General features: G+C 40.1%; 1 protein-coding gene across 1 annotated transcript in view; it reads right to left on the bottom strand.

Annotated features, from left to right (window-relative positions):
• Positions 1-23,800, bottom strand: part of LOC121443414 (teneurin-1) — a 348,703-nt gene that overhangs the window by 31,495 nt on the left and 293,408 nt on the right. Inside the window, exons 21-22 of the mRNA XM_041645172.1 lie at positions 12,209-12,575; positions 10,300-10,810 (exon numbers count right to left, since the gene is read on the bottom strand). Coding sequence (XP_041501106.1) covers positions 10,300-10,810; positions 12,209-12,575 — 878 coding nt within the window. The remainder of the gene's footprint in view (positions 1-10,299; positions 10,811-12,208; positions 12,576-23,800) is intronic.

The raw sequence follows: 23,800 nt of genomic DNA, 5'->3' as shown, positions 1-23,800 counted from the left end.
TTTCTCCCTCCACAGTCACACAGACCTTTGTTATATTTTATGTGCTCTGCCTGGAGCTGGACCTGCAGCAAGAGCTCTACATCTGAGCTCTGTGTCCATTTGTGAGAGAAAGACAAGTTCGGATGCAATTGAGAGCCATCTGTGCACATAGATGCCAGAGTCCAAAGTTCTGGGAAACCACAGCAAAGACTTGGAGATAAATTTGGTTTGCTAACCAAACTACTTAATACTTTTAAACAAAGTCACATGCTTTTGACCAAGATGCATTTTAATGTTTCTTCTCAACATCATAAGCACAGTCCTCCATACTCTGTTCCTGTCACTGCTTTCAGGGCTACAGAAGTACATTGGGAAAGAGGAGCTAGTTCTGGATAAGACTACAATTACCCAGACAAATTTAGTTTGGAGGCGGCTGTTTGGTCCTTTTTGCAAAAGGAAGACAATGTTTTAGGGAATAAAGTAACATTTTCCACAGGCTTGTCTAGTCTCTGAGTAGCTAGAAAGCAATTGTGCCTCATTTCCTTTCTGTGGCTGGACTGGAATTCTTATTTCAAAGTGTGCATTTGTATGTAGCTCCATCAAAACAAAGGACACCAGCCCCCAGCACGCTTCCACAGCCACATTCTGCTCCTCCCAGTCAGAGCAGTTACATTTGGTAGCATTTGTAGTGTAGTATCTCTCATGCGCTCAATCATTTATATGGCTCTGGATCAAAACATAAGAGGCCCACGTCTCTTCTGCGGGGTCATTACCAAAGGAAGAGCTACAGGCAGATGTAAACATCAGTGGGTAATTCCCTCAAGTTTGGAAAGATTGCTCAAAGTGGACAAGAAAGAAAGAGAGTCTTTGATTTCCCAGGGCTTGCTTGAGTCCCCCCACCCCAACCCCCCAACTCCCATCACCAGTGAATGCATCTGTCCAGGCTGAATGTCAAAGAAACAAGTTTAATCAAAATCTCTCATGTTGTGTTTTTTCCCCCTTTGGAGCTTGCATCCTTTGGTGCAGAGAGTACAAGCCAATATGCTTCAACTGATTCCCCTAGGCCACAACATGAGAACAAGACCCTCCTTTCTCCAGGCAGTATAGAGAGCTCATTTAAATCAGGCACAAGACTTCTGCCAAGGGAATTGTGCCATTAGGCAATGAGTATTGCCTTCCTGGTCATTAGAAGTGAGAGGAGAGTTGACATCAAATGATTCACTCCTAGACTGATTTTTCAGTGTTCTCACAGCGAGGGCATACACTAGTATTGAACACTTAACCCTTTAGTTGAGCGCTGTGATAGGCTGTAGGTACTAGCACTTGCATGTGTGTGTGCTCAGGTGCACATGTGTGTGCTCTGGTGTAGCATGTAAAGGGAAGTAATGCTTTTTTTAAATTTAAATTTTATGTGCATGGGTGTTTCCTCAGTATGTATGTCTGTGTACCAGTTGTGCCTGTGGAGGCCAGAAGATGGTATCAGATTCCCTGGAACTAGAGTAACAGGCAGTTTTGAGAGTATATTTGCTGGGAATTGAACCTGGATCCTCTAGAAGATCAGTCAGTGCTCTTAACCACTGAGCCATCTCTTCAGGCCCTAGAATTCATTATCCTTGAGAGGAATATACTTTAGTTGAGGGAAGTTATATTTATACATTATTAAAAATATATTTGGTCTAATCTTTTCTCATAAAAGATAGTGTGATCTTTCCCCTGAGGAGCATTTAAACCAGATCTAAACTGCACTGAATAGAAGCTAGAAGCTTCCCTACCTTTGCTTACAATGAAATACTCAGATTAATAAATGTGTGATTCATTATTTATATTTTTAAAAGGAAGGACAAATGAGTCAGACCTTTTTACTACCTCAGGTCAGAACTGACCAATCTAATAAGAATTCTTTAGAAATAGTGGGCCCCATCTTTATCATCAGCAATAGTACTTTGCTTTTTATGATGCCCTTCCAAGTCCCCAATGCTCTTCTGCTCCCATTTGACTTTCATTCAGCTAATAGAGTCATGTGCTAGGTCCTGGGGAAATCACATTGAGCAAAACCCTCAGTCTCTACTAGGGCAGGTAAAACATGCACAAAAATCATTCTGGTCCCAGGATCCCGCCAGTGCATATGTAAAAACAGAACCATAGAAGCTCAACAAAGGTAGTGGTCAGTTCCTCCTGATCTGAGTTTAAGAGTGAGAGGAAGGTCAGATCATGGTGTGGTGGCGCTTTTGTCCTGGAAGGTGTACAGAGCCTGGGGAGGGAAAGAAGCCATTTCAAATAGGTCAGGACTGTGGAGACCAGCACAGACGTATGTGAGATGTACATTGGGAAAATGACATTGGAGCACAAGATTTCTTTAGGAAGGAAGTGGGAGAGAAGGCTGGAGAATCGAGCTTCGGCCTGAGCAGTGTGGGGGGAGGTACGCCAGGATCTGGGGTAAATATGAAGTTACTAAGAAACATAGAGACATGGAAAGATATTTTTTGGGGGTGGGATAGGGTGGTCTGATCAATGTTATGATGACAATGAGTCGTGGATGGGGAGACTGGGACCAGTAGGAACTATAAGGAGGCTCTTGTCTCAGTTCCTGTCAGGGAAGACGGTGAGCTTTTGTTTTCATTAAATGTTTCATGATCACTTGTCCCTCACTCGACTATAAGCTCGCATCTTTTGGCCTCTCAGTCATCTCTGCATTCTCAGTCTGGCCGAGAGTAGGAGGATTCCCACGACATCTGCTTTACCAGACGAGTGGTAATTGGATTTTGCCAGTGAAACTGGAAAGAGGGGCTGGATATGAGCATCAGTGGGGTTAGAGAGAAGACAGGATCATCTACAGTAATGTTGGGAGGTGTGATGGTTACTTTTGTCAGCTTGACACAAGCTCGAGTTATCTGGGAAGATGAACCTCAATTGGAAAAATTCTTCCATCAGATTGACCTGTGGGCAAGCCTGTGGTACATTTTCTTGATTGATGTTCGATGTGGGAGAGGTTAACTCATTATGAATGGTACCATCCCTGGGTAGGTGGGCCTAGGTACTATAAGAAAGCAGGCTGAGTAAGGCATGGGGAACAGGCCAGTAAGCAGCATGGTATCTGCTTTAGTTCCTGTCTCTGGGTTCTTGCTTTGAGTTCCTCTCCTGATTTCTCTCAATGCTGGACTATAACTTTGCAGATAAAACAAACCCTTCCCTCCCGAGGTTTCTTTTATTTGGTGTTTTAGCTCAGCAACAGAAAGCAAACTAGAATAGGAAGACTAACACAGTTTACATAGATGTCCTGTGAAAATGCAGCTAAACTCCTTGTCAGCCTCTGAAAACTTTTTCTTGCCTCTGTGTGTGCTCCCAATCTTTATTTGGCTTCTCTACAGCATCACCATAATTCTGCTTGTTTGATTGTTAAACCATAGCTAAGCTTGGTACAAAGAGAGGTATTTGAACAAAGATGTTGAGTCTATCTTTTGTACCTGAAGGGACAATCCATATTATCATATTCTTGTTTACATGTGTGGTGATTTTACTTTTGTTTTTGAGAGAGAGTCTCATGTATTCAAGGATGGATTAGAACCTTTTAGGTGACTGAGATGATGGTTTGATGGGGGCTGTAGACAGAACCCCTGGCCTTATATGCCTTAAATAAGCACTCTACCAATTGAACTACATCCTCACCTCCTATTTTCTTTTTTTCCTAAGTTGTAGTCATTTATCTACTTGAAGGCAAGGGCTGCACCTATAACACCTTAGTTTCTTTTCTGTCCCATGGTTCTATAAGACACTAGAATTTTTCATATGTTTGGCTATAAGCCTTAATTGTCAATGGAGGAGCCATCTCTCCAGCTCCATTTCAAATGTTTGAAGGAGTGACTATCATGTAAAACTTTCTGCATGGAGACATGGTTTATATACCTGGCCCCATCCTAATCTAATCTTGGAGGAAGGGAGATCCCTCATTAGTCACCCTTGAGAAAACTCAGCATTTAAAGAAATACTCTATCGAGAAACAAGAAAGCTTTTCTCCCTTGTCAGTAAGTGACTTTTTGTGTGTAGAAACACACTAACAAGAGTCTAGAAAGATAGAATGCAGAGGACTGAAAGATCAATAACACATGGAAATACAGAGGTCCTCACAAGTGAAAGGACTTCCTACAAAGGGCAAAGGGACTGAGGAGCTGTTAACTTGGCCTAACCTGACAGCAGACACAACTGATGCCCTGGCCTTAGCCTGGCACCTTTCCCATTTAATGTAGCAGAAGATTTTTTTTTTTGGCCAGGAAAATACCAGAACAATAAGCAAAAGCATCCTGGTTACGATTTCAGTTCTGAGGGTGAGCTCGTTATGTGAAGTACAAAGCCTTTCCCTTGGATATCCACTGGCAGGGTCATTATAATTAGGGGCCCATTAGCTTGTCAGGGCAGAATGCATTCCTCATTGTTCCAGTACTCTTGTGTTGACAGTCACCTCCTTGTTAGCTATTTCTCCGTGGTCAGCTTCTCACTCCTGCCCCCTGACACTCAGGATGCTTATGGGCAGTGAGGCTTCAAGTACTAATACTTGGGGTGTGTAATTTTGATCTTGGTCCAAATCAAACAGAATTATGAAAACCAATGAACTATTTAAACAATATCCCATCGTAGAATAAAAGCCCCTGCAGTACTACTGCACAAGAGGCTCTTTTCAGTCCCGTTCGCATTACCCACTGCTCGGGGTCATTCGTGTCATTTTTCCTCTCAATAGCTGCAGATAATCGAAAGCTGAACAGATTACTCTCATGGGTCTCTCTACACATCAAATATCCATCCTGCCAAACTTTGCTTCTTATCCCACAACAGAATTTCTGTTTTTAACTTGGAAGACCATTTGTTCCTGTTAGCCAAAGAAACCACTCTCTCACTTTAGAAAAACATTTAAGTTTTAAAAAATCCTTTCAGTTTCTTTTATGCTAAGCACTGTTCTGACCCTAATTGAGACAGTAGGTTCAAGTGTGTGTTCCCCAACTTCAGGAGGAAAAGGACATTTTGTGCGGATATCAGGCCTGAGCTAAAGTAAGGAGAATATAAGTGAAACAAGACACATGCAGAAGGTAGGCAATTTAAGCCCATTATCAGGGACAGAAAGCCATGTATTCTTACACGGCCAGGCAAGATAGGATAGGGGCTGTAGTTTGTTAGGGACTGCTGTTCAGCCTGAGAACAGATAGCTTCAAAAGGAAGAGGTATATTCTCTCAACACATCTGTTTGTGATCATTTCAGCATATATATTTATTGCTGGAGTTAAGAATGTGGGGGAAAGAATAGCCTTCTTCGTTATCTAATGGTGTTCTCATATTCATTCCTCCTCTAGATCTCCATATTCTGCATTGTCATTCTTGTGATCTCAAATGTCCACAATTTTACGGAACACAGTGCGGTAGTGGTAGAACAGAGAGAATAAGTCTAACTCTAGATCTGAATGGGCAGGTTATTTCCTTGCTCTGGGACTCTGTTCCCTCATTCATAAAATGACTTCTAAGTTCTCTTTGTGGCCTTAACATTTCAAGATTACTCCCCTGTGGATGCTTGTGTTTCCTACTCCCTAGAGTCTCGATACTGGTTATGCTACAATGACTTTAGTAGCTTTCCCTATACTGATTGTGGGCTGAATCTTGGTGACAGATTTGCAGGTTTGGGGGATACTGCTTATCATATTGCCCCTGCTTCAAGGTGCCAACAGCAGAAATCTGGCACACCAACTGATCTTTCAGTAGCACTCTCCTCTCTAATGGGCATCGTAATGTTTTTCCTCAATGCTGCACATTTTATATTAGCGAGCAAATATATTTCACTAAAATCTTCTGTAAGTTTGAGGCTAGCCTAGTCTACATAGAGTTTCAGGTTAGCCAAGGCTACATAGTGAGACCATGCTTCCAACCCAAACCCAAACCCAAATCAAGCAAAAATGAACAACAACAAAAATTCCTTCTTTCGACTTCATCCCTCACCCCCACCATGTATTCTAATTTCTCTACTCCTTATAGCAAAGGTCCTCAAAGTAACTTTTTATCCACTGTATCCAGTCTTTCTCCTATTTCCTTTTATTGTTATCTAGAGAGAATTCACAAACCACAAAATTTAGCATTTTAAAGGGTACAAGCTTCTAATATTTCCAGTACACTGGTCATGTTATATAACCATTGCCACCACTTCTAGCACATTCCTACTGTTCTCCAAACAAGCCCTATATTCATATTCATATCCCAAGGTCATCCCTTTTATCAGCTCCGGATGACTGCTAATCTATGTTATATCTATATAGATTTTCCTCCCTTGGGAATTTTCTGTAAATGTAACCATGTGATACTTTCCCTCTTGTGTTTGGTATCTTTCACTTAATGCTGTAAGGTTGATCCATGTTTTAGCATTTATCAAAACTTCATTTCTACTTTGAGTATTACTTCATGATATTTTTAGTTTGCATTATGCACATCACTTTATGAACATTTCTTGGTTATTACCAACTGTGGTGTCATGAACATTTATGCATCTATACAGTCTTTCTTCAATCTCTTGTATTAAGGCTTGAGTCCTTCACTGTGTTTCAGAATCGTCCCCCTTTCAGGTAAATAATGATCTTCACAATTCAAAATAGAACGATCAATTCTCAGTACCAATTTACTTATTAATATCTGATCACTTTCAGTTTTTTCTGGGGATGCCAGACATTTCCCCCAGGGTCATGTGTATGTGAAGCAGGTCATCTACCATTGAACTGTCACCTTTGTCCTTTTTGAGTCACCTGATTTACATAGTGATGGAGCATGAGTGCTTCCCCCAATCTTGTAAATTGAAGTATTTTAATTTGGCTTTTATTTTTAACATTTATTGTATGTAATGTTTTAAATGTTTATGTGTACATGTGTTTTTATCCTACATTGATGTGTACTATTTACATGCCTGATATGTCTAGATACCTTGGAACTGAAGTTAAGGATGGTTGTGAGTTGCCGTGCAGTGTTGGGAATTGAGCTCAGGTTCTCTGAATGGGCAGCCAGTGATTTTAACCATTGAGCTATCTCTCTAATTTCAAGAGGTCTTTAGGAGATGATTAGGTCATGAGGGTTCTGTCTCCATAATGATATTTGTGATTTTACAAAAGAGTTATTGGAAGAGTCTACCTCTTTTCTTTCCTACTTCTGCCATGTGAAGACACACAGTAAGAGGTACCATCATGCAAGTAGAGCGTACCCCATGCTACACACTGATTCTGCTGGCACCTGGATTTTAGACTTTATACCTCCTGGCAAGGTGTCTTAGTGAGTAGACGCACTTGCTGCACAGGCCTGCTGGCCTGAGTTTGATCCGTAGGATCCCTGTAAAGGTGGAAGGAGAGTATCAGCTCTACAGTTGTCCTCTGGCATGCATGCCACTGTGTGAGCACATTTGCACACACATATGCACACACACTCACAGTGGATTCCTATTGTTTATGAATAACCTGATCTAAGGCAGTTTGGTTAAGAGTACAAATCGGTTGGACTAAGACAATTGACTTCCTGGACATGCTGCTTCCCTAGTTCAATGGCCCTCCTTTCCCAGTCTCTTTCACCATTCTTTCTTAAGCTAAACTATGAAGGTCTTCAGAATCATTCTGTTGCTTTCTTTTCTTAGTCTTTACTCACTTTTCTGGAGATCTCATCTGTTTCATGGATTTAAATACATTTTAAACATTGGTTGACTCCAAATGTAGATCTCTAGCTCCTTTTGAATTTCAGACTCATCCATTTAAATGTTTAACTGATTGTCAGAAATCGAATTTCTAGTTTCTTACCTTACAATACCTCTTGCATAATGTTTCTTTCTAAGAATAGAAATCCCTATATTCTGTTGCTTAGGCCAAAAACTTTGAAATTGTTTTTGACCCAGCTTTCCCACAAATACTACACTACTTTGTCATTAGGTATTGATCATGCTTATTTTCAAAATGTGTACAGTTTTTCATAAATTCTAACTATCTATCTATCTATCTATCTATCTATCTATCTATCTATCTATCTACCTACCTAATCTATTCTCTCTCTCTCTCTCTCTCTCTCTCTCTCTCTCTCTCTCTCTCTCTCTCTCTCTCTCCTATCTTAATGTGCTATGGGACAAAGGGGGAAGTCATAGAACAACTTATGCAACTTATGGGAGTCAGTTTTCTCCTTCCACCATGTGGGTCCCTAGGATCAAACTTAGGTTATGATACTTGGAGGCAAGCACTGTTACCTGCTGAGTCATCTTACTAGCTCAAGATTATTATTATATCATATACCATATTTACATATATATGTATACATATATAACTTCTTTATATAGCATTGCTATTTGAAATTCTATACAACTTATTGTTCTCCAGTACAATGTAAGCTCCATGAATATATGGAACTTATCTTTCTGTTATTGGTTATAAGGCCACACCTAGCAGGCACGTCCAGCCTGTGGCCTACAGGCTGCATGAACCTCAGGATAGTTGTGAGTGAAGGTCAATACAAAACCATGAACTTACTTAAAACATTATGAATTTTTTGTTTTTTTTCTAAGTTGATGCCATAGTTCTTATGTGAACTTAGTAGATGACACCATTCTGCCTCAGTGTGTTAAAGATTAGGCATGCCTGAAACATTTTGTAGTGCACAGCAAATACTCAACAAATGTTAATCAAACAAATGAAAAGGAAATGGATTACCTGGTTGTTTTAAAAACTAGTTAACTCATCAACTATTTATTTTGGGAGGACTGAATTCAGCAGGCAGGTTTCAAGATTTTTTTTTTTTTTTTGCCTAATTTTAACTGCATTGTGATCCGGAGTGAGACTTGTTTTAAAAGACATTAAAAGTGTCTCATTAGAAATTAATTTTCCTAAAGGAAGACTATTTTAAAGTAAGACTTTTTGACTTAGATTATTGGCATTTGAGTTCTGGATAGCTGGGTGAATCAGGACCAGTTAACTATATTTGTGACTTAGTTATTTATCTATAAAATAGGAGTGCTAGAAGAACCTATTCTACATTGTTACAAAGAAAGCCAAATAAAATGATGTATAATAATTACCTAACATAACATCTAGCAGTAAGTAGATCCTTAGAGAATAGCAGCTTTTGTTGCTTTTATTAAGATATAAGAAAACTTAAACAAAAAACCCAAAAGTCCTGCAATAGAAACTACTGAGCACATTTCTCCAAGTGAAACTGGAGTAGCTGTTCAGGTCTTTTGTATAAATGACATTTCTTTGGGAAGTGCTCCAAAATTTGAAGGACAGTTGCTTTGTTCTTTTCCTCAGGAGGCTTTTGTGGGCCTGGACATATTCTCTTCATATTTTTCTACAGCCACACAAGAATAGTCACATGTGAAACTCATCAAACTTAGTATCTCCACTTCTTCATGGTTTAAAGCCTTCAAGTTGACTGTCATCCCAGGTTCTGAGTTCTGACTCTAGGGATTATTCTCACTCAGTATACTGTTAGAAACTGGGCAGCTTCCTTTGTGGGGAAAGTGCTTCCCGAGGGCTGCCAGTCTGGCTTGCTGAGCCAATTGACTCAGAAACCAGGTAAGGGCAATGGTCTTTATTTCCATGCCATGGTAATTCCTAGTAGCTTGCTGTCAGACATACTTTGTGTTAGTTCCCAGTGAAATGAAGTTATCACGGAATTAGCTAGTCTGTAACTGCCACTGCATGCTAGGTTCCACTTGTGCAGGGGCACCAAGGAAGCCTGGGGTTGCACTGAAGCCCGTGGCTCCACATTTCGCAGAAGCAGTCAGGGTCTCAGAGCTGCTAGTCAGCATGTGCTCCGCGGAATTTTACATTTGCCTTTCAAGGTCCACTTCTTCCATTCCAGCTTCACTGTTATCTCCCACAGCAACGAATACTGAGTTGGGCTGGGCACAGACTTGTTTATTCATCCATTAAACCCCACAGAGATCAGTAAATACTTGTTAAATCACACCGCTTCTTTACTGCTTTAGCAGCATCCTTTAGTTTTGTTATTTAGATTCAATTGTAGCTTGTCTTCCCAGGGATGCTGTGGATTTTTTTTTTTTGTGTGTGTATGAACTTATACCTCTTTCCTGTCTCCTGCAGTGCCACACTATACTTTAAATATTATGCTCTACAAACTGCTTAGGCAAAATGGGTCCCACCCTAGGAGCTGGGTAAAATTTTCTTCTTGACTACTTACTTTTTATTTTTTATCCGTGATTGTTAGGAGAAAATAGTACGCAACAGCCATCAATTACGAAACAATGTTCTTACCGTAATTCTCTCTCAAATAACAACCTAACGAAAGTGGGGTTGGACATTAGAAACTTACTCATAAACAGTGGTCCATCCATTTTCATTACTTTTTGTTGCTAGAAGTCCTGTGTTTCCTGGGTAGGTCATCAAGGCCAAATTGTAGCCTTGAGCTGACACTCTTTTCAGGACTCCGTTGCTGCTTATGGTAAGCCAGTAGACTTGCCCGCCAGGCACCACAAGCCATAGAGGTATGCCACCTGCATCCCGGCGAATATGCACTGAATTGCCATTGCTGCTAGTGATGGCACCCAGATCACCATCAGCATTGTAGGTGAAGTTATATACATAGTCCCTTGTTATCAAGTTCACGGTATGTAGGTGGGTTCCATTGACAGTGAACTGATAGAGTTCTTGGTCAGCAGGCGAGGCAATCTCATAAACGTTCATATCATTCAGGTGGGCTTGGTTCCTGCTGATGGTACGAATTCGAACATTGCCAAGGTCTGCTACATAGAGGGTACCATCAGGTGACACTGCCAAGGAGGAAGGGGCTTTCATCTTTGCGTCTTTGGCGTACCCACCATCACCTACGGGGAAAAAAAGACCCAGTTTTAATAATTGGCACCCAAAGAATTTGAGTGAGCATACCTGAGATTTAAAGCAACACACATCAAAAATCATTTTAAGAAAAAAAAAACAACAATCAGAGAACCATCATTCTTTGCATGCCCCCTGATTATTTTGAAACCCATTTACTCAAAAGACTGTAGTTCTTGAGTCAGTAACACTAAAGATGAACAGTAAGATATAATTATCTCAGTTACACCAATTCTGTGAATTCCTAAATCCTGCTGTTCAGAACCTATTGTATTGCAAGGCACAGCAAATAACGATAGCCACACCAAATTTGCCTGCCAGTTTGTAAGTTTCTTTCCTGTTGCTATTTGCAGGATTTGTTTTAGAATCTTCTGGTCCTACTATGCTTAGAAGTCATTTCCTCTATTAATTTCCTTTGTTCCATTGTCAAAATATGCTAAGTCTGTAAGTATAACAATCATTCCAAATACCAAAGCTGGTAACTGACATAAATAGCAGATACACCTTGAATAAAATATATAAATTACTAAAACATCTATAAATCTCATTGTCCAGGAAAATACAGGAAATATTGAACAAAGTCATATTGAACAACTTACTGATTCTGGATTCTTCTCAAGGAAACACAAAACTTATGAGGGCTATTCAGTCCTGGGTGAGTAGCTTAATAGGTTTGCATGTAGCGGGGAGGGACTTCCACTCCTCAGACATGAACAGAACTGTTGACATTTAGAGCTCTGTTTGCTATCAGAAATAACTATTCCATGTTTGTGGAAAAGGCTCGTCTTTTCCTCTCCCATTTCAGCTAAAAGGGCACCATTGTTTATGGAATTTCAGAGCTTTTAACATCAAGTAACACAGGCGACTGATGCCATAAGAATTTGCAATTGGGGAATTTAATTTTGCCCGTACATGCTCACAGCAGTCTGCTTGGGGTCCTTTCAACCCTCTAATAGAGCATGCTTTCCATCTGGAAGGCAGTCACTTTGGGCAAGTGGCTTAATAAAATCAGTAAATATGTTTTTCAACCTATTTTCCTTTCTCTAAAGCACAAATAACGGCACGATCTTAAATTTGTATGATGTTAACTTTTTTGAGACTCTGGAAAGTTATTATGTCTGTTTTCCCCAAGAACAGCAAGGTGACATGATGGAGAAATATACTTATCTCTATGTAACAAGTAAGGCAGATGGATTGTGAAAAGGTTTTATGGCTTTTCTGGGTCACTCAGTCAGCTGTCAGCGCTAACTCCCAATACATTGCTTTCTCCGTGAGCCCACACAGTTGTTTATACGAATTCCTTTTTGTTTTCCTTTAGGCTTTTCTGATGCCGGTTTTGCTTTTGAAAACAGAGAGGGTGAGCTGGTGAATTGCTAAAAAGGTCATACCTGAAAAACAGTCACAGTTGGGATCAATTTTGCAGTCGCAGTCAGTGGGGGCGCCGGCTATGATGGAGATCTCCCCATTGGTGGTCACTTGCTGAATGCGGTTCACTTTCCTCTCGTCTGTTTCAGCGATGAAGAGCAACCCGCTGTGGGAGACGCTGATGGCCCTGGCTGACTCCAGAGTGGAGTGAATTGCTACTTTGCTGACCAAGAAATGATCGATGCCGGGCACCTGGCAGTGAATGGGACGCCCTGCGATGATCCGCACACGCCTGTTCTCAGAAATCTGCAGCACGATGTTGTTATCCAGAACATACAATGAGTTGTCCATGGGATTGACTGTGAGGTCGGTTGGCCACTCTAATCGCACCTACAAAAAGAACAAACAGAACACATGCCACTAAGTTACCACATCGTTCCAGAGACAATTTTACCATACGAGTAATAAATAGCTTATTGTTTCTGTACTATTACTGATTTCAGCAGCATTGATGCTGTTTGATAATGAAGGATGGATATATTTATCATTTGTGCTATTTTCAACACAATATGAATTGTTTTCCATAATCCCAAAGTATCTTCTAGATAAGTGGAATTCAGAGTGTGGTCTCTGGAACTGACAACCATAACATCACTTGATGCAAACTTTGAGGCTCTATCCTAGGCACATTGTACCATAATCCCTGAGAACAGGGACCCAACCGTCTGTGTTTTTACAGATCTCTAGATGATTTTGAAGGTTATTGCTGTAGGACCTCTGGATTAACACACGCCACACGCACGCACACACACACACACAATTCTTTTATTGTCTTGTATATGCTTAGAAAAGCAAAGTCATAAAGATTGTGTGACAATGAAGCCCTGGGGAAACCAGCTTTTTACCCAATCAACAGCCTTTTGGTCAGGGCCTGCCATTAGCATAGGCCTAAGATCCATCTCGTATATTATGCAGGTATAGTCTGCTAGCTATTGATCTGGAGTCCTAGGTGGGAACATACTTCTCACTTAGCTGGGTCTTGTTTAGTTCTTGGGTCCTCAAACTTGGTGAAGAAACAGGTTGGTTTCTGATTTCCCCGAATTGTTGATGAGAACATTCTCTGTACTAAGCCTTGTACTAAGCTTTAGGGATTAAAATACAGTTTTCCGACACATAAACCTATGCCCTTAAGGAACTGTTTGGTCTGGTAGGGCCCTTGAAAGCACTATTAGCGATTACTCTCCATGTTGTGAGAAGGAAGCAATAGAAAGGGCATGAGAGGACTTCACATAGATATAGAGGCGGGATATTAATAGATATGACGGTGTGTAAACCAAGGGCGAAGTGACCAGTAGAGAAGAGCAGCGTAGGTGAAGGACCATTTGGGCAGAGCAAATAGCAAGGGTAAAAGCCCAAACATCAGAGACGGCATGACTCATCTCGAGTATAATAAATATTTCAGTAAGGTTAATATAGTTTCAGTGCGTGAAACTAAGAAAATGATGCCCACCAGGAGGTAGAGAGTGACTAGATGTTGCAGAGTAAATCCTGTCCTTTTCAAAGTTAGGTCTCATGGCACTAACCTTCAATGTGACTGTGTTTGGAGCTAGGGTATCTAAAGAATAAATTAGGATAGTTAAGATGGTAAGAGTGGAGACCTCTCCAAACTGTAAGTGTGATTATGAAAATGGAGACTGCACACACTTAGGGGTTGTCTCTATGTGGATATAGCAAGAAGATGGCCATCTGAATGTGAACAAGAGAGGTCTTAGGAGAAGCCAACGTCTGTGTTTTTGGTTTCCAGTGGCCAAAGATTTGAGAAAATAAATTTTGTTATTGAAGACACCTGAACTTTGCTATTTTTTTGTGGCATCTCTGCTCAATAAATATACCAGGTAATGAAAGGAAGCACATATCAGTTTTGTTTTTGTGACTGGGGTAGTCATTGAAGAGCTTTAAGTAGGCAGATGGCATAGTCCTACTTGTGTTTCAGATGGATCTTACTGCCCGCTCTAGAGACAATGTGGGAGGCAGAGGTGAGACCAGCCAGTTTGGTGGCTTCTGCATTAGGCTAGGTAAGGAATCATGCTATATAAACTAGGAAGGCAATGTAGGGTATAGAGAGTACAGAGGTGTTTGAGAAGAGTAAAACAGTGTGTGTGTGTGTGTGTGTGTGTGTGTGTGTGTGTGTGTACGCGCGCGAACGCATGTGCACGTGTGTGTCTAGTGTGCCCTGTCCAAGGGCTCTGCTAGATGCTGAGGATAAGCTAAGTAAACATGATTTCACTGTAGTTCTTTTCTGGACATGAGTTGGCTCAGTGCCTGCCCTGACATTTCCCGATGGTGACTGCTTATCCCTAGGCACTTCACGGAGAACTCTGCTGCATATAGCACTTCCCACATGACCACTCATTACTATCCATTTCTCTCCTTTCCGGCTAGACAAAGGCAGAAAAATAAATCTCATTCAGGACTAAAATAGTGAAAGTAACGTAACTAAGCTTTTCAGCTTTGCAGGGAAGCCGAGGGAAGTCTTTATTTTTCTCACGGAATCAGAACGTTTGGAAAGCAGATATGGACGTTCACTGCATTTTGACGCCCACTACTTCCTCAGCTGAAAGAGACCTTATGAATAATGATTAATAAAGTGGGAAAAGGCCCGATCTGATGTCTGAGATAAGAACTTATTTTTTTACTTGTACCCTCTAAGGGTGGTGCTGTGAGGAAAGCAAAGGTTGCCTTTGCCTTCTCCTTGTTATACCATACGAGGCCCTTTGCCCCCATGTCTGAGTGTCCCCCAAATGCACAGCAACCTCACTGTGTCCCCACAGCTTTCTGTGCCCTCTACTTCCACCTCTACAAATGCTGCCCTTCTCTGGTCAGTAACCATATGCCTCTGGGCAGCTAGGAATTTGTGTGCTAATGGGGTATAAAGCTCAGCTTGTATTATGCATGTTCTACAAAGCCTTTCGGACTGAGGCCATTGGATAATCATTAACCACCAGCAGCCACAGCTCCCAGAACAGTTTGTGGTGAAGTGTTCCTCAGCATGTCTATCTGAGGCCTTTGCGTGTCACTGTGCTGCCACAGAGAGACAGAGTGAGTGCCTGCTGCCACTGCCGTTGCCGCTGCTGCTACTGTGGACGGTTGGCTCTCCCTTCACCCTGTGCCCCCACCTTGGACCTCTATATACACTATCAAACTTGTCCTGAAGCTGTCCGTGTGCTCTATTCCTATGGAACATGGTCCCCTAGGAAATAAGTCAGGGCTGGCTGAGGAAGAGGAAATGAATTGATTTCAGTACAACACTCCTATTTTGATCGAGTCTGAAGTCGGTGACCCAGAAAAAACAAAGCTGGCTGAAATGACGTTCTAATTATCCCCACTCAGGGAGCCAGAGCCAGGGCCGAGGCCCAGGAATGGCACACACCTGGCAGAAGCTATGGAAGGAACATATTTTAGACTCTGTTCTCAGCTATCAAGGCTGCCTCTGAGATAAAAGCTGGCGGTGAGAAAACAAGCTCTGAAATTCTCCAACTCTCGCAACCCGATTTAAGCCGATACTATTGGTGTCATGTTTATTAGATTTAATATTGCCTCAAAAATACACCAGACATCGTGTCTGTCTGTTTTTTTCCCCATCAAATGAGCTACCCTCTGGCAGTTTTCTGTGACGAAAGTGGCCTTTGTGCTTTTGAGACACTTTGTATGCCAGGTACATAGTATCCCTTTAATTCCCATTTGATTCGGTGGGGCAGCTTGTCTGTGAGATCTGCTCAGATGAAAGATGTGTGCCTACTTAGTAGTCGAGGGGCCATTGTTTTAGAGGACGGACCTTTTCACTGCTTTTAGGTTGTCAGTTCCTCTTATGCCATTCTTATGTTAATTGTGTCCATTTCCAGGTAATTTTTCAAGGAACTAGTGCTTTACACCCACACAGTAAAAACAGAGCCTCGCCACCCCACCCAACAAATGTAGTGATGTTTTTGAGCTGATTCTGGCTGGTGGAACAAGTATCTATTAATTGTGGAGAGAGCCCACAACTCTGTCCTACTGAAATGGATCTAAGGTTAACTTCCAGAAGCTGCTGCCATTTATACAACTGTGATTTTTTAAAGCGTGTGTGGGGGGGTTGCATGTGGTAGCAGAAAAATTTTTTTGTTTTAGAATGGGACTCAGAAGAGCCCCCAAGAGCAGCAGCGAAGGCTCTGTCGACTCTGCTGATCCAGCCTACAGGCAAACCATTAGGTCTAATTTGTGGTGCTTGCCCCACCTTGTAAAAATATACTAATTTTTTTCAAAATGTCAAAATGTGTTTAAGCTAAACTAGCATTAAAGGTCACTGGCATAGCCTCTAGCTGGTGGAATGTACCCATCCCTCAACAACCTTCCCTGAGAAATAACCCTGAGCAGAAAGGAGCTCTGGGTTGGGATGTCAGCACTTGACAGTGCTGTCTTCCTCTGCTAATTGAAAACTTGCCTTGAAGGGAGTTGACTCTCAGGTCAACCAGTCCTGTGACTGACTTAAAGTTCTAGCTAATTTTGACCTCACTATCAGTGTAGAAGACAGCAGGATCCTACAGAGAAAAACCTGTGTGTAAAAGCAAATTCTAAACATGAGCCCTTTGATTATACAAAGTTCAAAATGCCTTCAGTTGCAAGACTAACTGTGCAATGAAGAAGACATAGAGCATTAGTTAAATACTTGGCTTCCCTCTATCAGTCTGACTCAGGGTTCCCACCCAGGGTTCTGTGTAATAGTAGGAAAACTAGGGTATCTTTTATGCAGCTCTGATTTTTTCATCTGTATCAAGGAAAATAGGTTAATGATCATATATCTTTGTGTTTGAATGTGCATATACATGAAATATTTATTTTTTTACTTCTATAGATTAAATGATATGTGGTGATACGCGGTGCTTATCCTGGTGCCTGACACATGGTAGAGGGTACTAGGTGGTATCAAAATGATTTCATGTAGTTTCTTTTCAACATGTTCTTAAGCTTCAGTTTTCCATATAAGATTTTCATGGATTTTGATTCAGCTCTGTGACAACTATACTAGAGTAGACCTAATATTTTTCTTTAAATTGAACCATTTCTTAAGTATGAATGTGCAGTTCTGCCCATTTCTTTGAATTGGTCTATAGCATTCACAAAGCCAGAGAAGCACTAGCCTGGGTCATTAATAGAAATATTATTTATTGACTCCTTCATAAGTATCAGGTACTTAGTATGGATTAGCACTTTATATACTTTAGAATATAATTATCTGAGAACAATAATTTTTATTCCCAATTTACCATGTTTCTGTCCTTCCTTAGTTCATAGTTAAGAGATGGAAGGCAGATATAGAAATATATCATTCAGTATAGTACAGGTCAATGTCATTCTAAATGCATGCTGAGATTGATATGGGTCCACAGAAGTGGGAGTTCCAGCAAGATTTTTAGAAGTGAAAATTAGAATTAACTTGCAAGAAGGAACAAAGGTACTAAGGATCAAGAATGATCTCAGCATAGGGAAGATGAATACGAATAAAGAAGCATGAAGTCATATGGGAGTGTGGGGACTATGGACTGGGGTCTCTCAGCTATAATACAGGGTAGCTACTTTTGGTAAACGACATTCTAAATGTTTGTGAAGGGATAGGCTCAGGTTTATAATGAGAGACATTTTCAAGCTGGGGTCAGCACCATGTGTTTGCAGAGAATGTTTAGCATCTTTGTATCATATATGTCAGCAGCATCTTTACTTCCATTAATAACAACAAAATGTATGTTCCCTGATGAACAAAACCATCCTTTATTGAGAACTACTGGACTAAGCTTTAGAAGGATATGTATTCTAAGACTTTTAGCCTTAAGCTGTAGATGGCAAAGAGAGAATGAGGATCTTTAAAGTCGATAGCTGACAAGGTCAGTTTAATACTTCAGAAACATTACGTAGGGTGAAGTTCGGGGGACAGTTGGGGGAAAAGACTAGCTACAGGATAATCAATCCAGAGACGACCCACTTATCATTCCATGCATTCATTTATTCGTTCTCTCATCTAATCATAAGGAGACTCTATCTTCCTGGCACTCGGAGCCTGAAATACTGCTTCTCTTTCAGATGCAGAAGAATTTGTGAGAATTCGCAACAGTTATGTACTTTCTCCATAGAGGATATGCTAAGATGTAGTGGAGTGAAGTGATTAGCAGCTCAGTCTCTGCTATTGAAACATTTTGGATCAAAATTTTAAATGATAGAATTTGCTACTGCTGTGTCTTCAGCGAATCAACTAACACAAACATTTCAGTCTTCTCCCATAGAAATTGAGTCAAATAATACTTCCAAAATTTGTAAGAATTCAACGAAAACACAAACATTGTACTTCACTAGAGCACCTAATACATAGGAAGAGGAAAAGAATAGCTAATCTGGATCTGAGGACAAGCTGTGCAGTGGTTAGGGAAACCCACCCCTGCCTGTGAATCTTCTTGTCTCTCTCCAACTATTGCAATGTTCTCCTCCCTGGACATCCTGTGAACTCTTAAGTTTAAGAACATGGGCATATTCTTTAAAGACTTCCAGTGATTCCATATCACCAGGCACTCACTCGTTTGCTCTATTCCTCAGGGATTTCTCAAAACAATAAAACCTCCAAGAAATCTTTGACTTATTTTGGGATAATATTCAGCTAATTCCCTGGCTAATAGTTTGGTTTATTACTTGGGCCACCTTGGTATTTATAACAGTACTTTTGGCCCAGTATCAAGGACAGAACATGTTAAATTAATTTCCTTTCTCTGTCAATTAAAAGCCTATTAGTTCTATCTTTCACACTATGCGACATATTAAGAAACCAGTTCTAAAGAAGAGAGTGGATTCCTCCCCTCATGGAGATTATAGTCTTTTGTTGACATCATTTGTTCTATCTATCTGTAAATACAAGGGGTTTCCATTGGCATAGAGCAATCAGTTATTCCTTTTCCACTCCAGTCACTTTAAGAAGTTAACTATGGTGGAAATGCCTCAAAGATAAACCATGATTATTACTGTGTTCTATAATCACCACCAATTGCTAGCAAGTTCTTTCCCCAAAGTTCCATAAGGTTAGAGAAAACTAGCCATTTTGTAGAAGGTCCTGCCTTCCATCCTAGACACAACTTCTGATCTCCCTCCTTTAGTCTACTCAGAGCTCTGTGGCTCATTTAACAAGTGACTGCTTGACCTTGAGCTCTAAGGCTTCTTCAGTAGGACTTTTCAGTAAGTGTATGATTATCTCCTTTGAGGTATGCCAGCCCTGGGGACAATGTAGTGATGGGGCTGCATGCTCTGTACCCAGGTGTTCTGCCAGCACTATGTTAGATGTCCCCATGCTTCTAAAAGTCAACAACGCCAGATTGTTAGGATCACTTTTTGTCAGTTTTCAAATGGCAGTCTCGTTTCTTGACACAGACACTGTCTGAGCATCTTCCAATTTATAGAAGAAGGGAAATGTTGCCTGGAGAAAGTTTTTTTTTCTTTTTCACTTGGAAATCATGATGACACCTGTAAGAGTGGCTTTTCTTACTGATTTTGCTTTTAAATAATAGAAATTATTAGAAGGTGAAACATATCAAGATTCTGTGACCTTTTCGATAAGTAAACTATTTTGCATTATCTCAGATCCACATTCTGTAGCTTGCCAGAATGGCTGGACACTTTGAGGAATCTCTTAACCCTTGCTCAAAAGTATCCCCATGGTCTGGGTTGTCCAATGAGAACCCATGAGAAAACTGGAAATTTAAGTTCAGTATTCATTGAAAATGAATAGATAGTGTCAGTCTAATGACGACTTACAATTAGACTAATCTTTAGAATTCGTCTACTACAGAGCACATAGGCTAAACTGTATATACCTCAGTGTTCCTAAATTAATATTGAAGTGAGTGAAAGAAAGCAAAGGAAAACATAAATACCCCCTATACCCTGCACAAATGGAACAATCATCCCTAAGTAGTAGTCTTGACATTTCCTCTTCAAATAATTTACACCTTTATAAGCAAGGCCATTTAGAGACGTTATTCTTTTAAGTGCCATCTTTCTTTGCAATACGGGCAAACCAAAATTTTTCGAGGTGGAATTTCTCCCCCTTATAAATTTGAAGATGCTCAGATAGGTCAATATGAAATCTCAAACATGTGCCTATTGATATTCCTGTGTAAGAAACTTCCAGTTCCATACCTACCCCATAATTCATTCAATTTGTCCTCCTTAATGGCCAACCTCCATTATTATGTAATACACATTGCTATTTAGAACAAAACATTATTTTCAGACAGTGTGTAAGTGGAAGTGTGGACTCATCTAGACTAACAAGTGTATGCTATAAAGATTTCTCAATGGAGAGCTAATTGAGTTGGAAGCAGCTTTATTTGGTCTTAGCTATCTTTGGGATACATGGATGCTGAAGGTTTTGCCCGACTTCTTGGACCATGACATTGCTAAGAAATAAAAGTCATGTGCTCAGGCAGTAGTAATGTAGGAGCTTGGATCCTGGTTGGATCTGTGGGGCTTCCACCTCAATCCTCAATAATATCTATTCTGCCCACTATCTTGTTTGCACTTCTGTTGTATTGAGGGTTTCTGTTATTCTCAATGGAATATCATCAAAATGAATATGATACTCTAGTTGTTAGCTTTTCATTTTGACTGGGGCTACTGATTATACCATTAGAGATACACTGTCATAAAAATGTTCTAATGTTTCCTTTTTAGATAAATCCCCTGTTTTTACAAAATTAAGGTAAATTTGTAGACAAATTTCTGTCTTGCCTGGTCCTGCAGCCATTCAGACCCAAAGAAACACAGAAAGGCTTATATCAACTATAAACTGTTCTGCCTCAACTCTCAGGTGTATTATTAGCTAGCTCTTACAACTTAAATTAACCCATAATTCTTATCTATGTTTAGTCATGTGGCTTGGTATCTTTTCTCAATAAGGCATTCTCATCTTGCTTCCTCTGCCTTTCTTCTTCTCAGAATTCTCTTAGTCTTATTGTCCTGTGTATACATCCTGCCTGGCTACTGGCCAATAAGCGTTTTATTAAACCAATATGAGTGACAAATCTTTGTAGTGTACAAAAGCATTATCCCACAGTATATATAAATATATAAATTAAACTAAATTAATATTTTGATAAATTTGGGAAATACAATTATGTCAGTGTTTTAGAATTGTTTCTTTTAACTGGTACATAAAAAAGCCCTAAAAATTACTCATGTTAGTGAAGTACCATGCAAAGTTTTGATATATGTATATATTCTATAATGTTTACATCAAATTAAATATATTTATCTCCTCCAGAACCTTTCTTTTTCTATGGTAAAAGTTTTCAAAATCCTGTCTTCTAGCCTTTTGAAATGTAAGATTGCTTAATTGTTGCCTGTAGTCACTGAACTGTAATTAGCACAGCAAAAATAGTTTGTAATCTTCTAAAGTATGAAGCAACTAACAGTCCTACTCAGCTATGATATCAATGAATCACAATAGCTGGTATGACACAATAACCCTAGTGGTGCAATAGTGGTATGCATACCTTGGTAGTAACCAACTGCTCTCTAATTGGTTCAAGACCCATTGAAAATGAGGGAAATCATTCCTGGTCCTGGAACCTAGTCAACTATCAAGGACTTATGAATCATGGATCTTGAATAAAAATCTACAACTGCTACTTTACTAAACCAGCATAATACCTAACTACATTCTAAATATTTTTCCTATTCTCCAGATAAGTATAGTTATCTTCTCTCATAAAAAAATTATTGCAACAGACAAAGGTGATTGCAGAAAACTTCAACCAATCAAAATTCAGACTCGTGGAGCCCAGTTCCAACTGATATATCTACAAATCAATTAAGGCTCAGGGAGGATATATTTGAAGATATCAACAGTTTTTAGTACCACAAAGGAGTCCAGAGACCAAAAATCTTGGGGGATGATTATTCTGGAGGAAAGAAGCAGTGAAAGAAGCCCTTCTTTTAATATAGGGGTTTCATTTAAGCTCATTAAGAGAAAAAACACACATCTCTTCTAAGATGGCTCTTGGGTCCACAATCCCTGTCCAAAAGCATACTGTTGGAGAGCCTGAAAATTCACACTACCACTGGAGACCCAAAGTCTGATGGGTGCTGTAAAAGTTTGTTCATACAGGCTCCCTAAGAACAATCGACACATACATATTCTCTATGAGTCTGCCGTGTTATTGCCACTACCTCATCTTAATAACAGGCATAATTGCTCTGAGTTTCCGTTGACACTTTCTGGCATCTCCTTTCTGAAGCCTCAATTTTGGAAATGGCACTTGTGAAAACACAGAATTTTGAATCACTTCCACTTTTCAATTTACAGTCAAAGTCATCTATCAGCGGGAGATGAAGGCCTAGTGTGAAAACTACAGAATGTCCTTCAGACTCCACAGCTAATTTGTTTGTAAATTCGATTGTTATTGTAAGAAGAACATATTGTACATGATGCTACTTACATGATGCTACTTGCCAATTTACTATTTATGTCTGTTGTATCTTAGGTTTTTATCATTGCAGTCAAAGAAATTAACCCTTTCTGCACTTGTAGAAGCAGGGAGAGGAACATGGAAGCTTTACTGTTTTCTCTTTTGAGTCTCCATTTTACTTTTACATCTACTTAGTAAATATCTACTGCATATTCATCACTGTGGGGGACAGACTGGCTGAAGGAGGGTCAAGCAGACAACAGTCTTAGAAAATGCACAGTTTCATGAGGATAGGTAGCAAGAGTAAGTTCTGTGATAGTTGAGTGAAGAGATCACTGTGTGTCTTTGTGCAGGGGATGGAACTCTTGCCTTCCTGAGTACCAAGGTTTTGCTTGCACAAAAAAGCCTAGAGCTTAAAAAGAAGTCCCTAAAATCACCCTTCAGTTGCTTCCTGCTGAGAAGCTGCAGAAACTTGTCTGTTGCCGGTTGTTAATATTACAGTATTGGCTCAAAAAGATAGGCCAAGCTTCCAATTCCCTTTGGCACCTAGAGCAATTTATAGGACAGAAGTATGAGTGCACGGCTTTTATGAAATGGTCTGATTTCATTGATCAGTCACTCTGAGATTATGTTTTCATTTCTGTAGCTACTGCTAACCCTTCTTGCTGATGTAATATTTCAGGAAGAAACTATTAAAAAATTTCACCGTGGAGATGTGAAGATATAAGTGGGCATGGCCCTGAATGGGAAGAGGAAACATCAAAACTCATGATTGCTCGCCTCTGAAGTTCATTTAAAGGTAGACTGGAATTCCACGGACTGTCTCTCTCATCAGAGCTCTGCAATGTTTCCAAATGATAAGGACATTAATAACAGCAGCTGGCCTAATGAATATTTAGAAAGAGAATTTTACTGGTTGTATTTTCATTAGGGCTTCAATGTGCTTCCGGGTTTTGCCCACTACTTCCCTGTGTGAAAAATAAAATTCCACATACTCAACAGATGGCCCAGCTCAAGCTTATGTTTCCAAAGCTCTGGAGATTGACCACCTGACCACTTACCACATACCTAGAATAATTTAAGGAAGCATTCAGATTATAGAGCTCGGTCTGAACAAAGCGAAAAAAATAGGTG

Source organism: Microtus oregoni, unplaced genomic scaffold, assembly GCF_018167655.1.
Source record: "Microtus oregoni isolate MIOR12 unplaced genomic scaffold, Mior012 000106F_ref0000393, whole genome shotgun sequence".
NCBI classification, from domain to species: Eukaryota; Metazoa; Chordata; class Mammalia; order Rodentia; family Cricetidae; genus Microtus; species Microtus oregoni.
The sequence above is the reverse complement of the archived record's forward strand: the minus strand, read 5'-3'. Positions and strand labels throughout refer to the sequence as shown.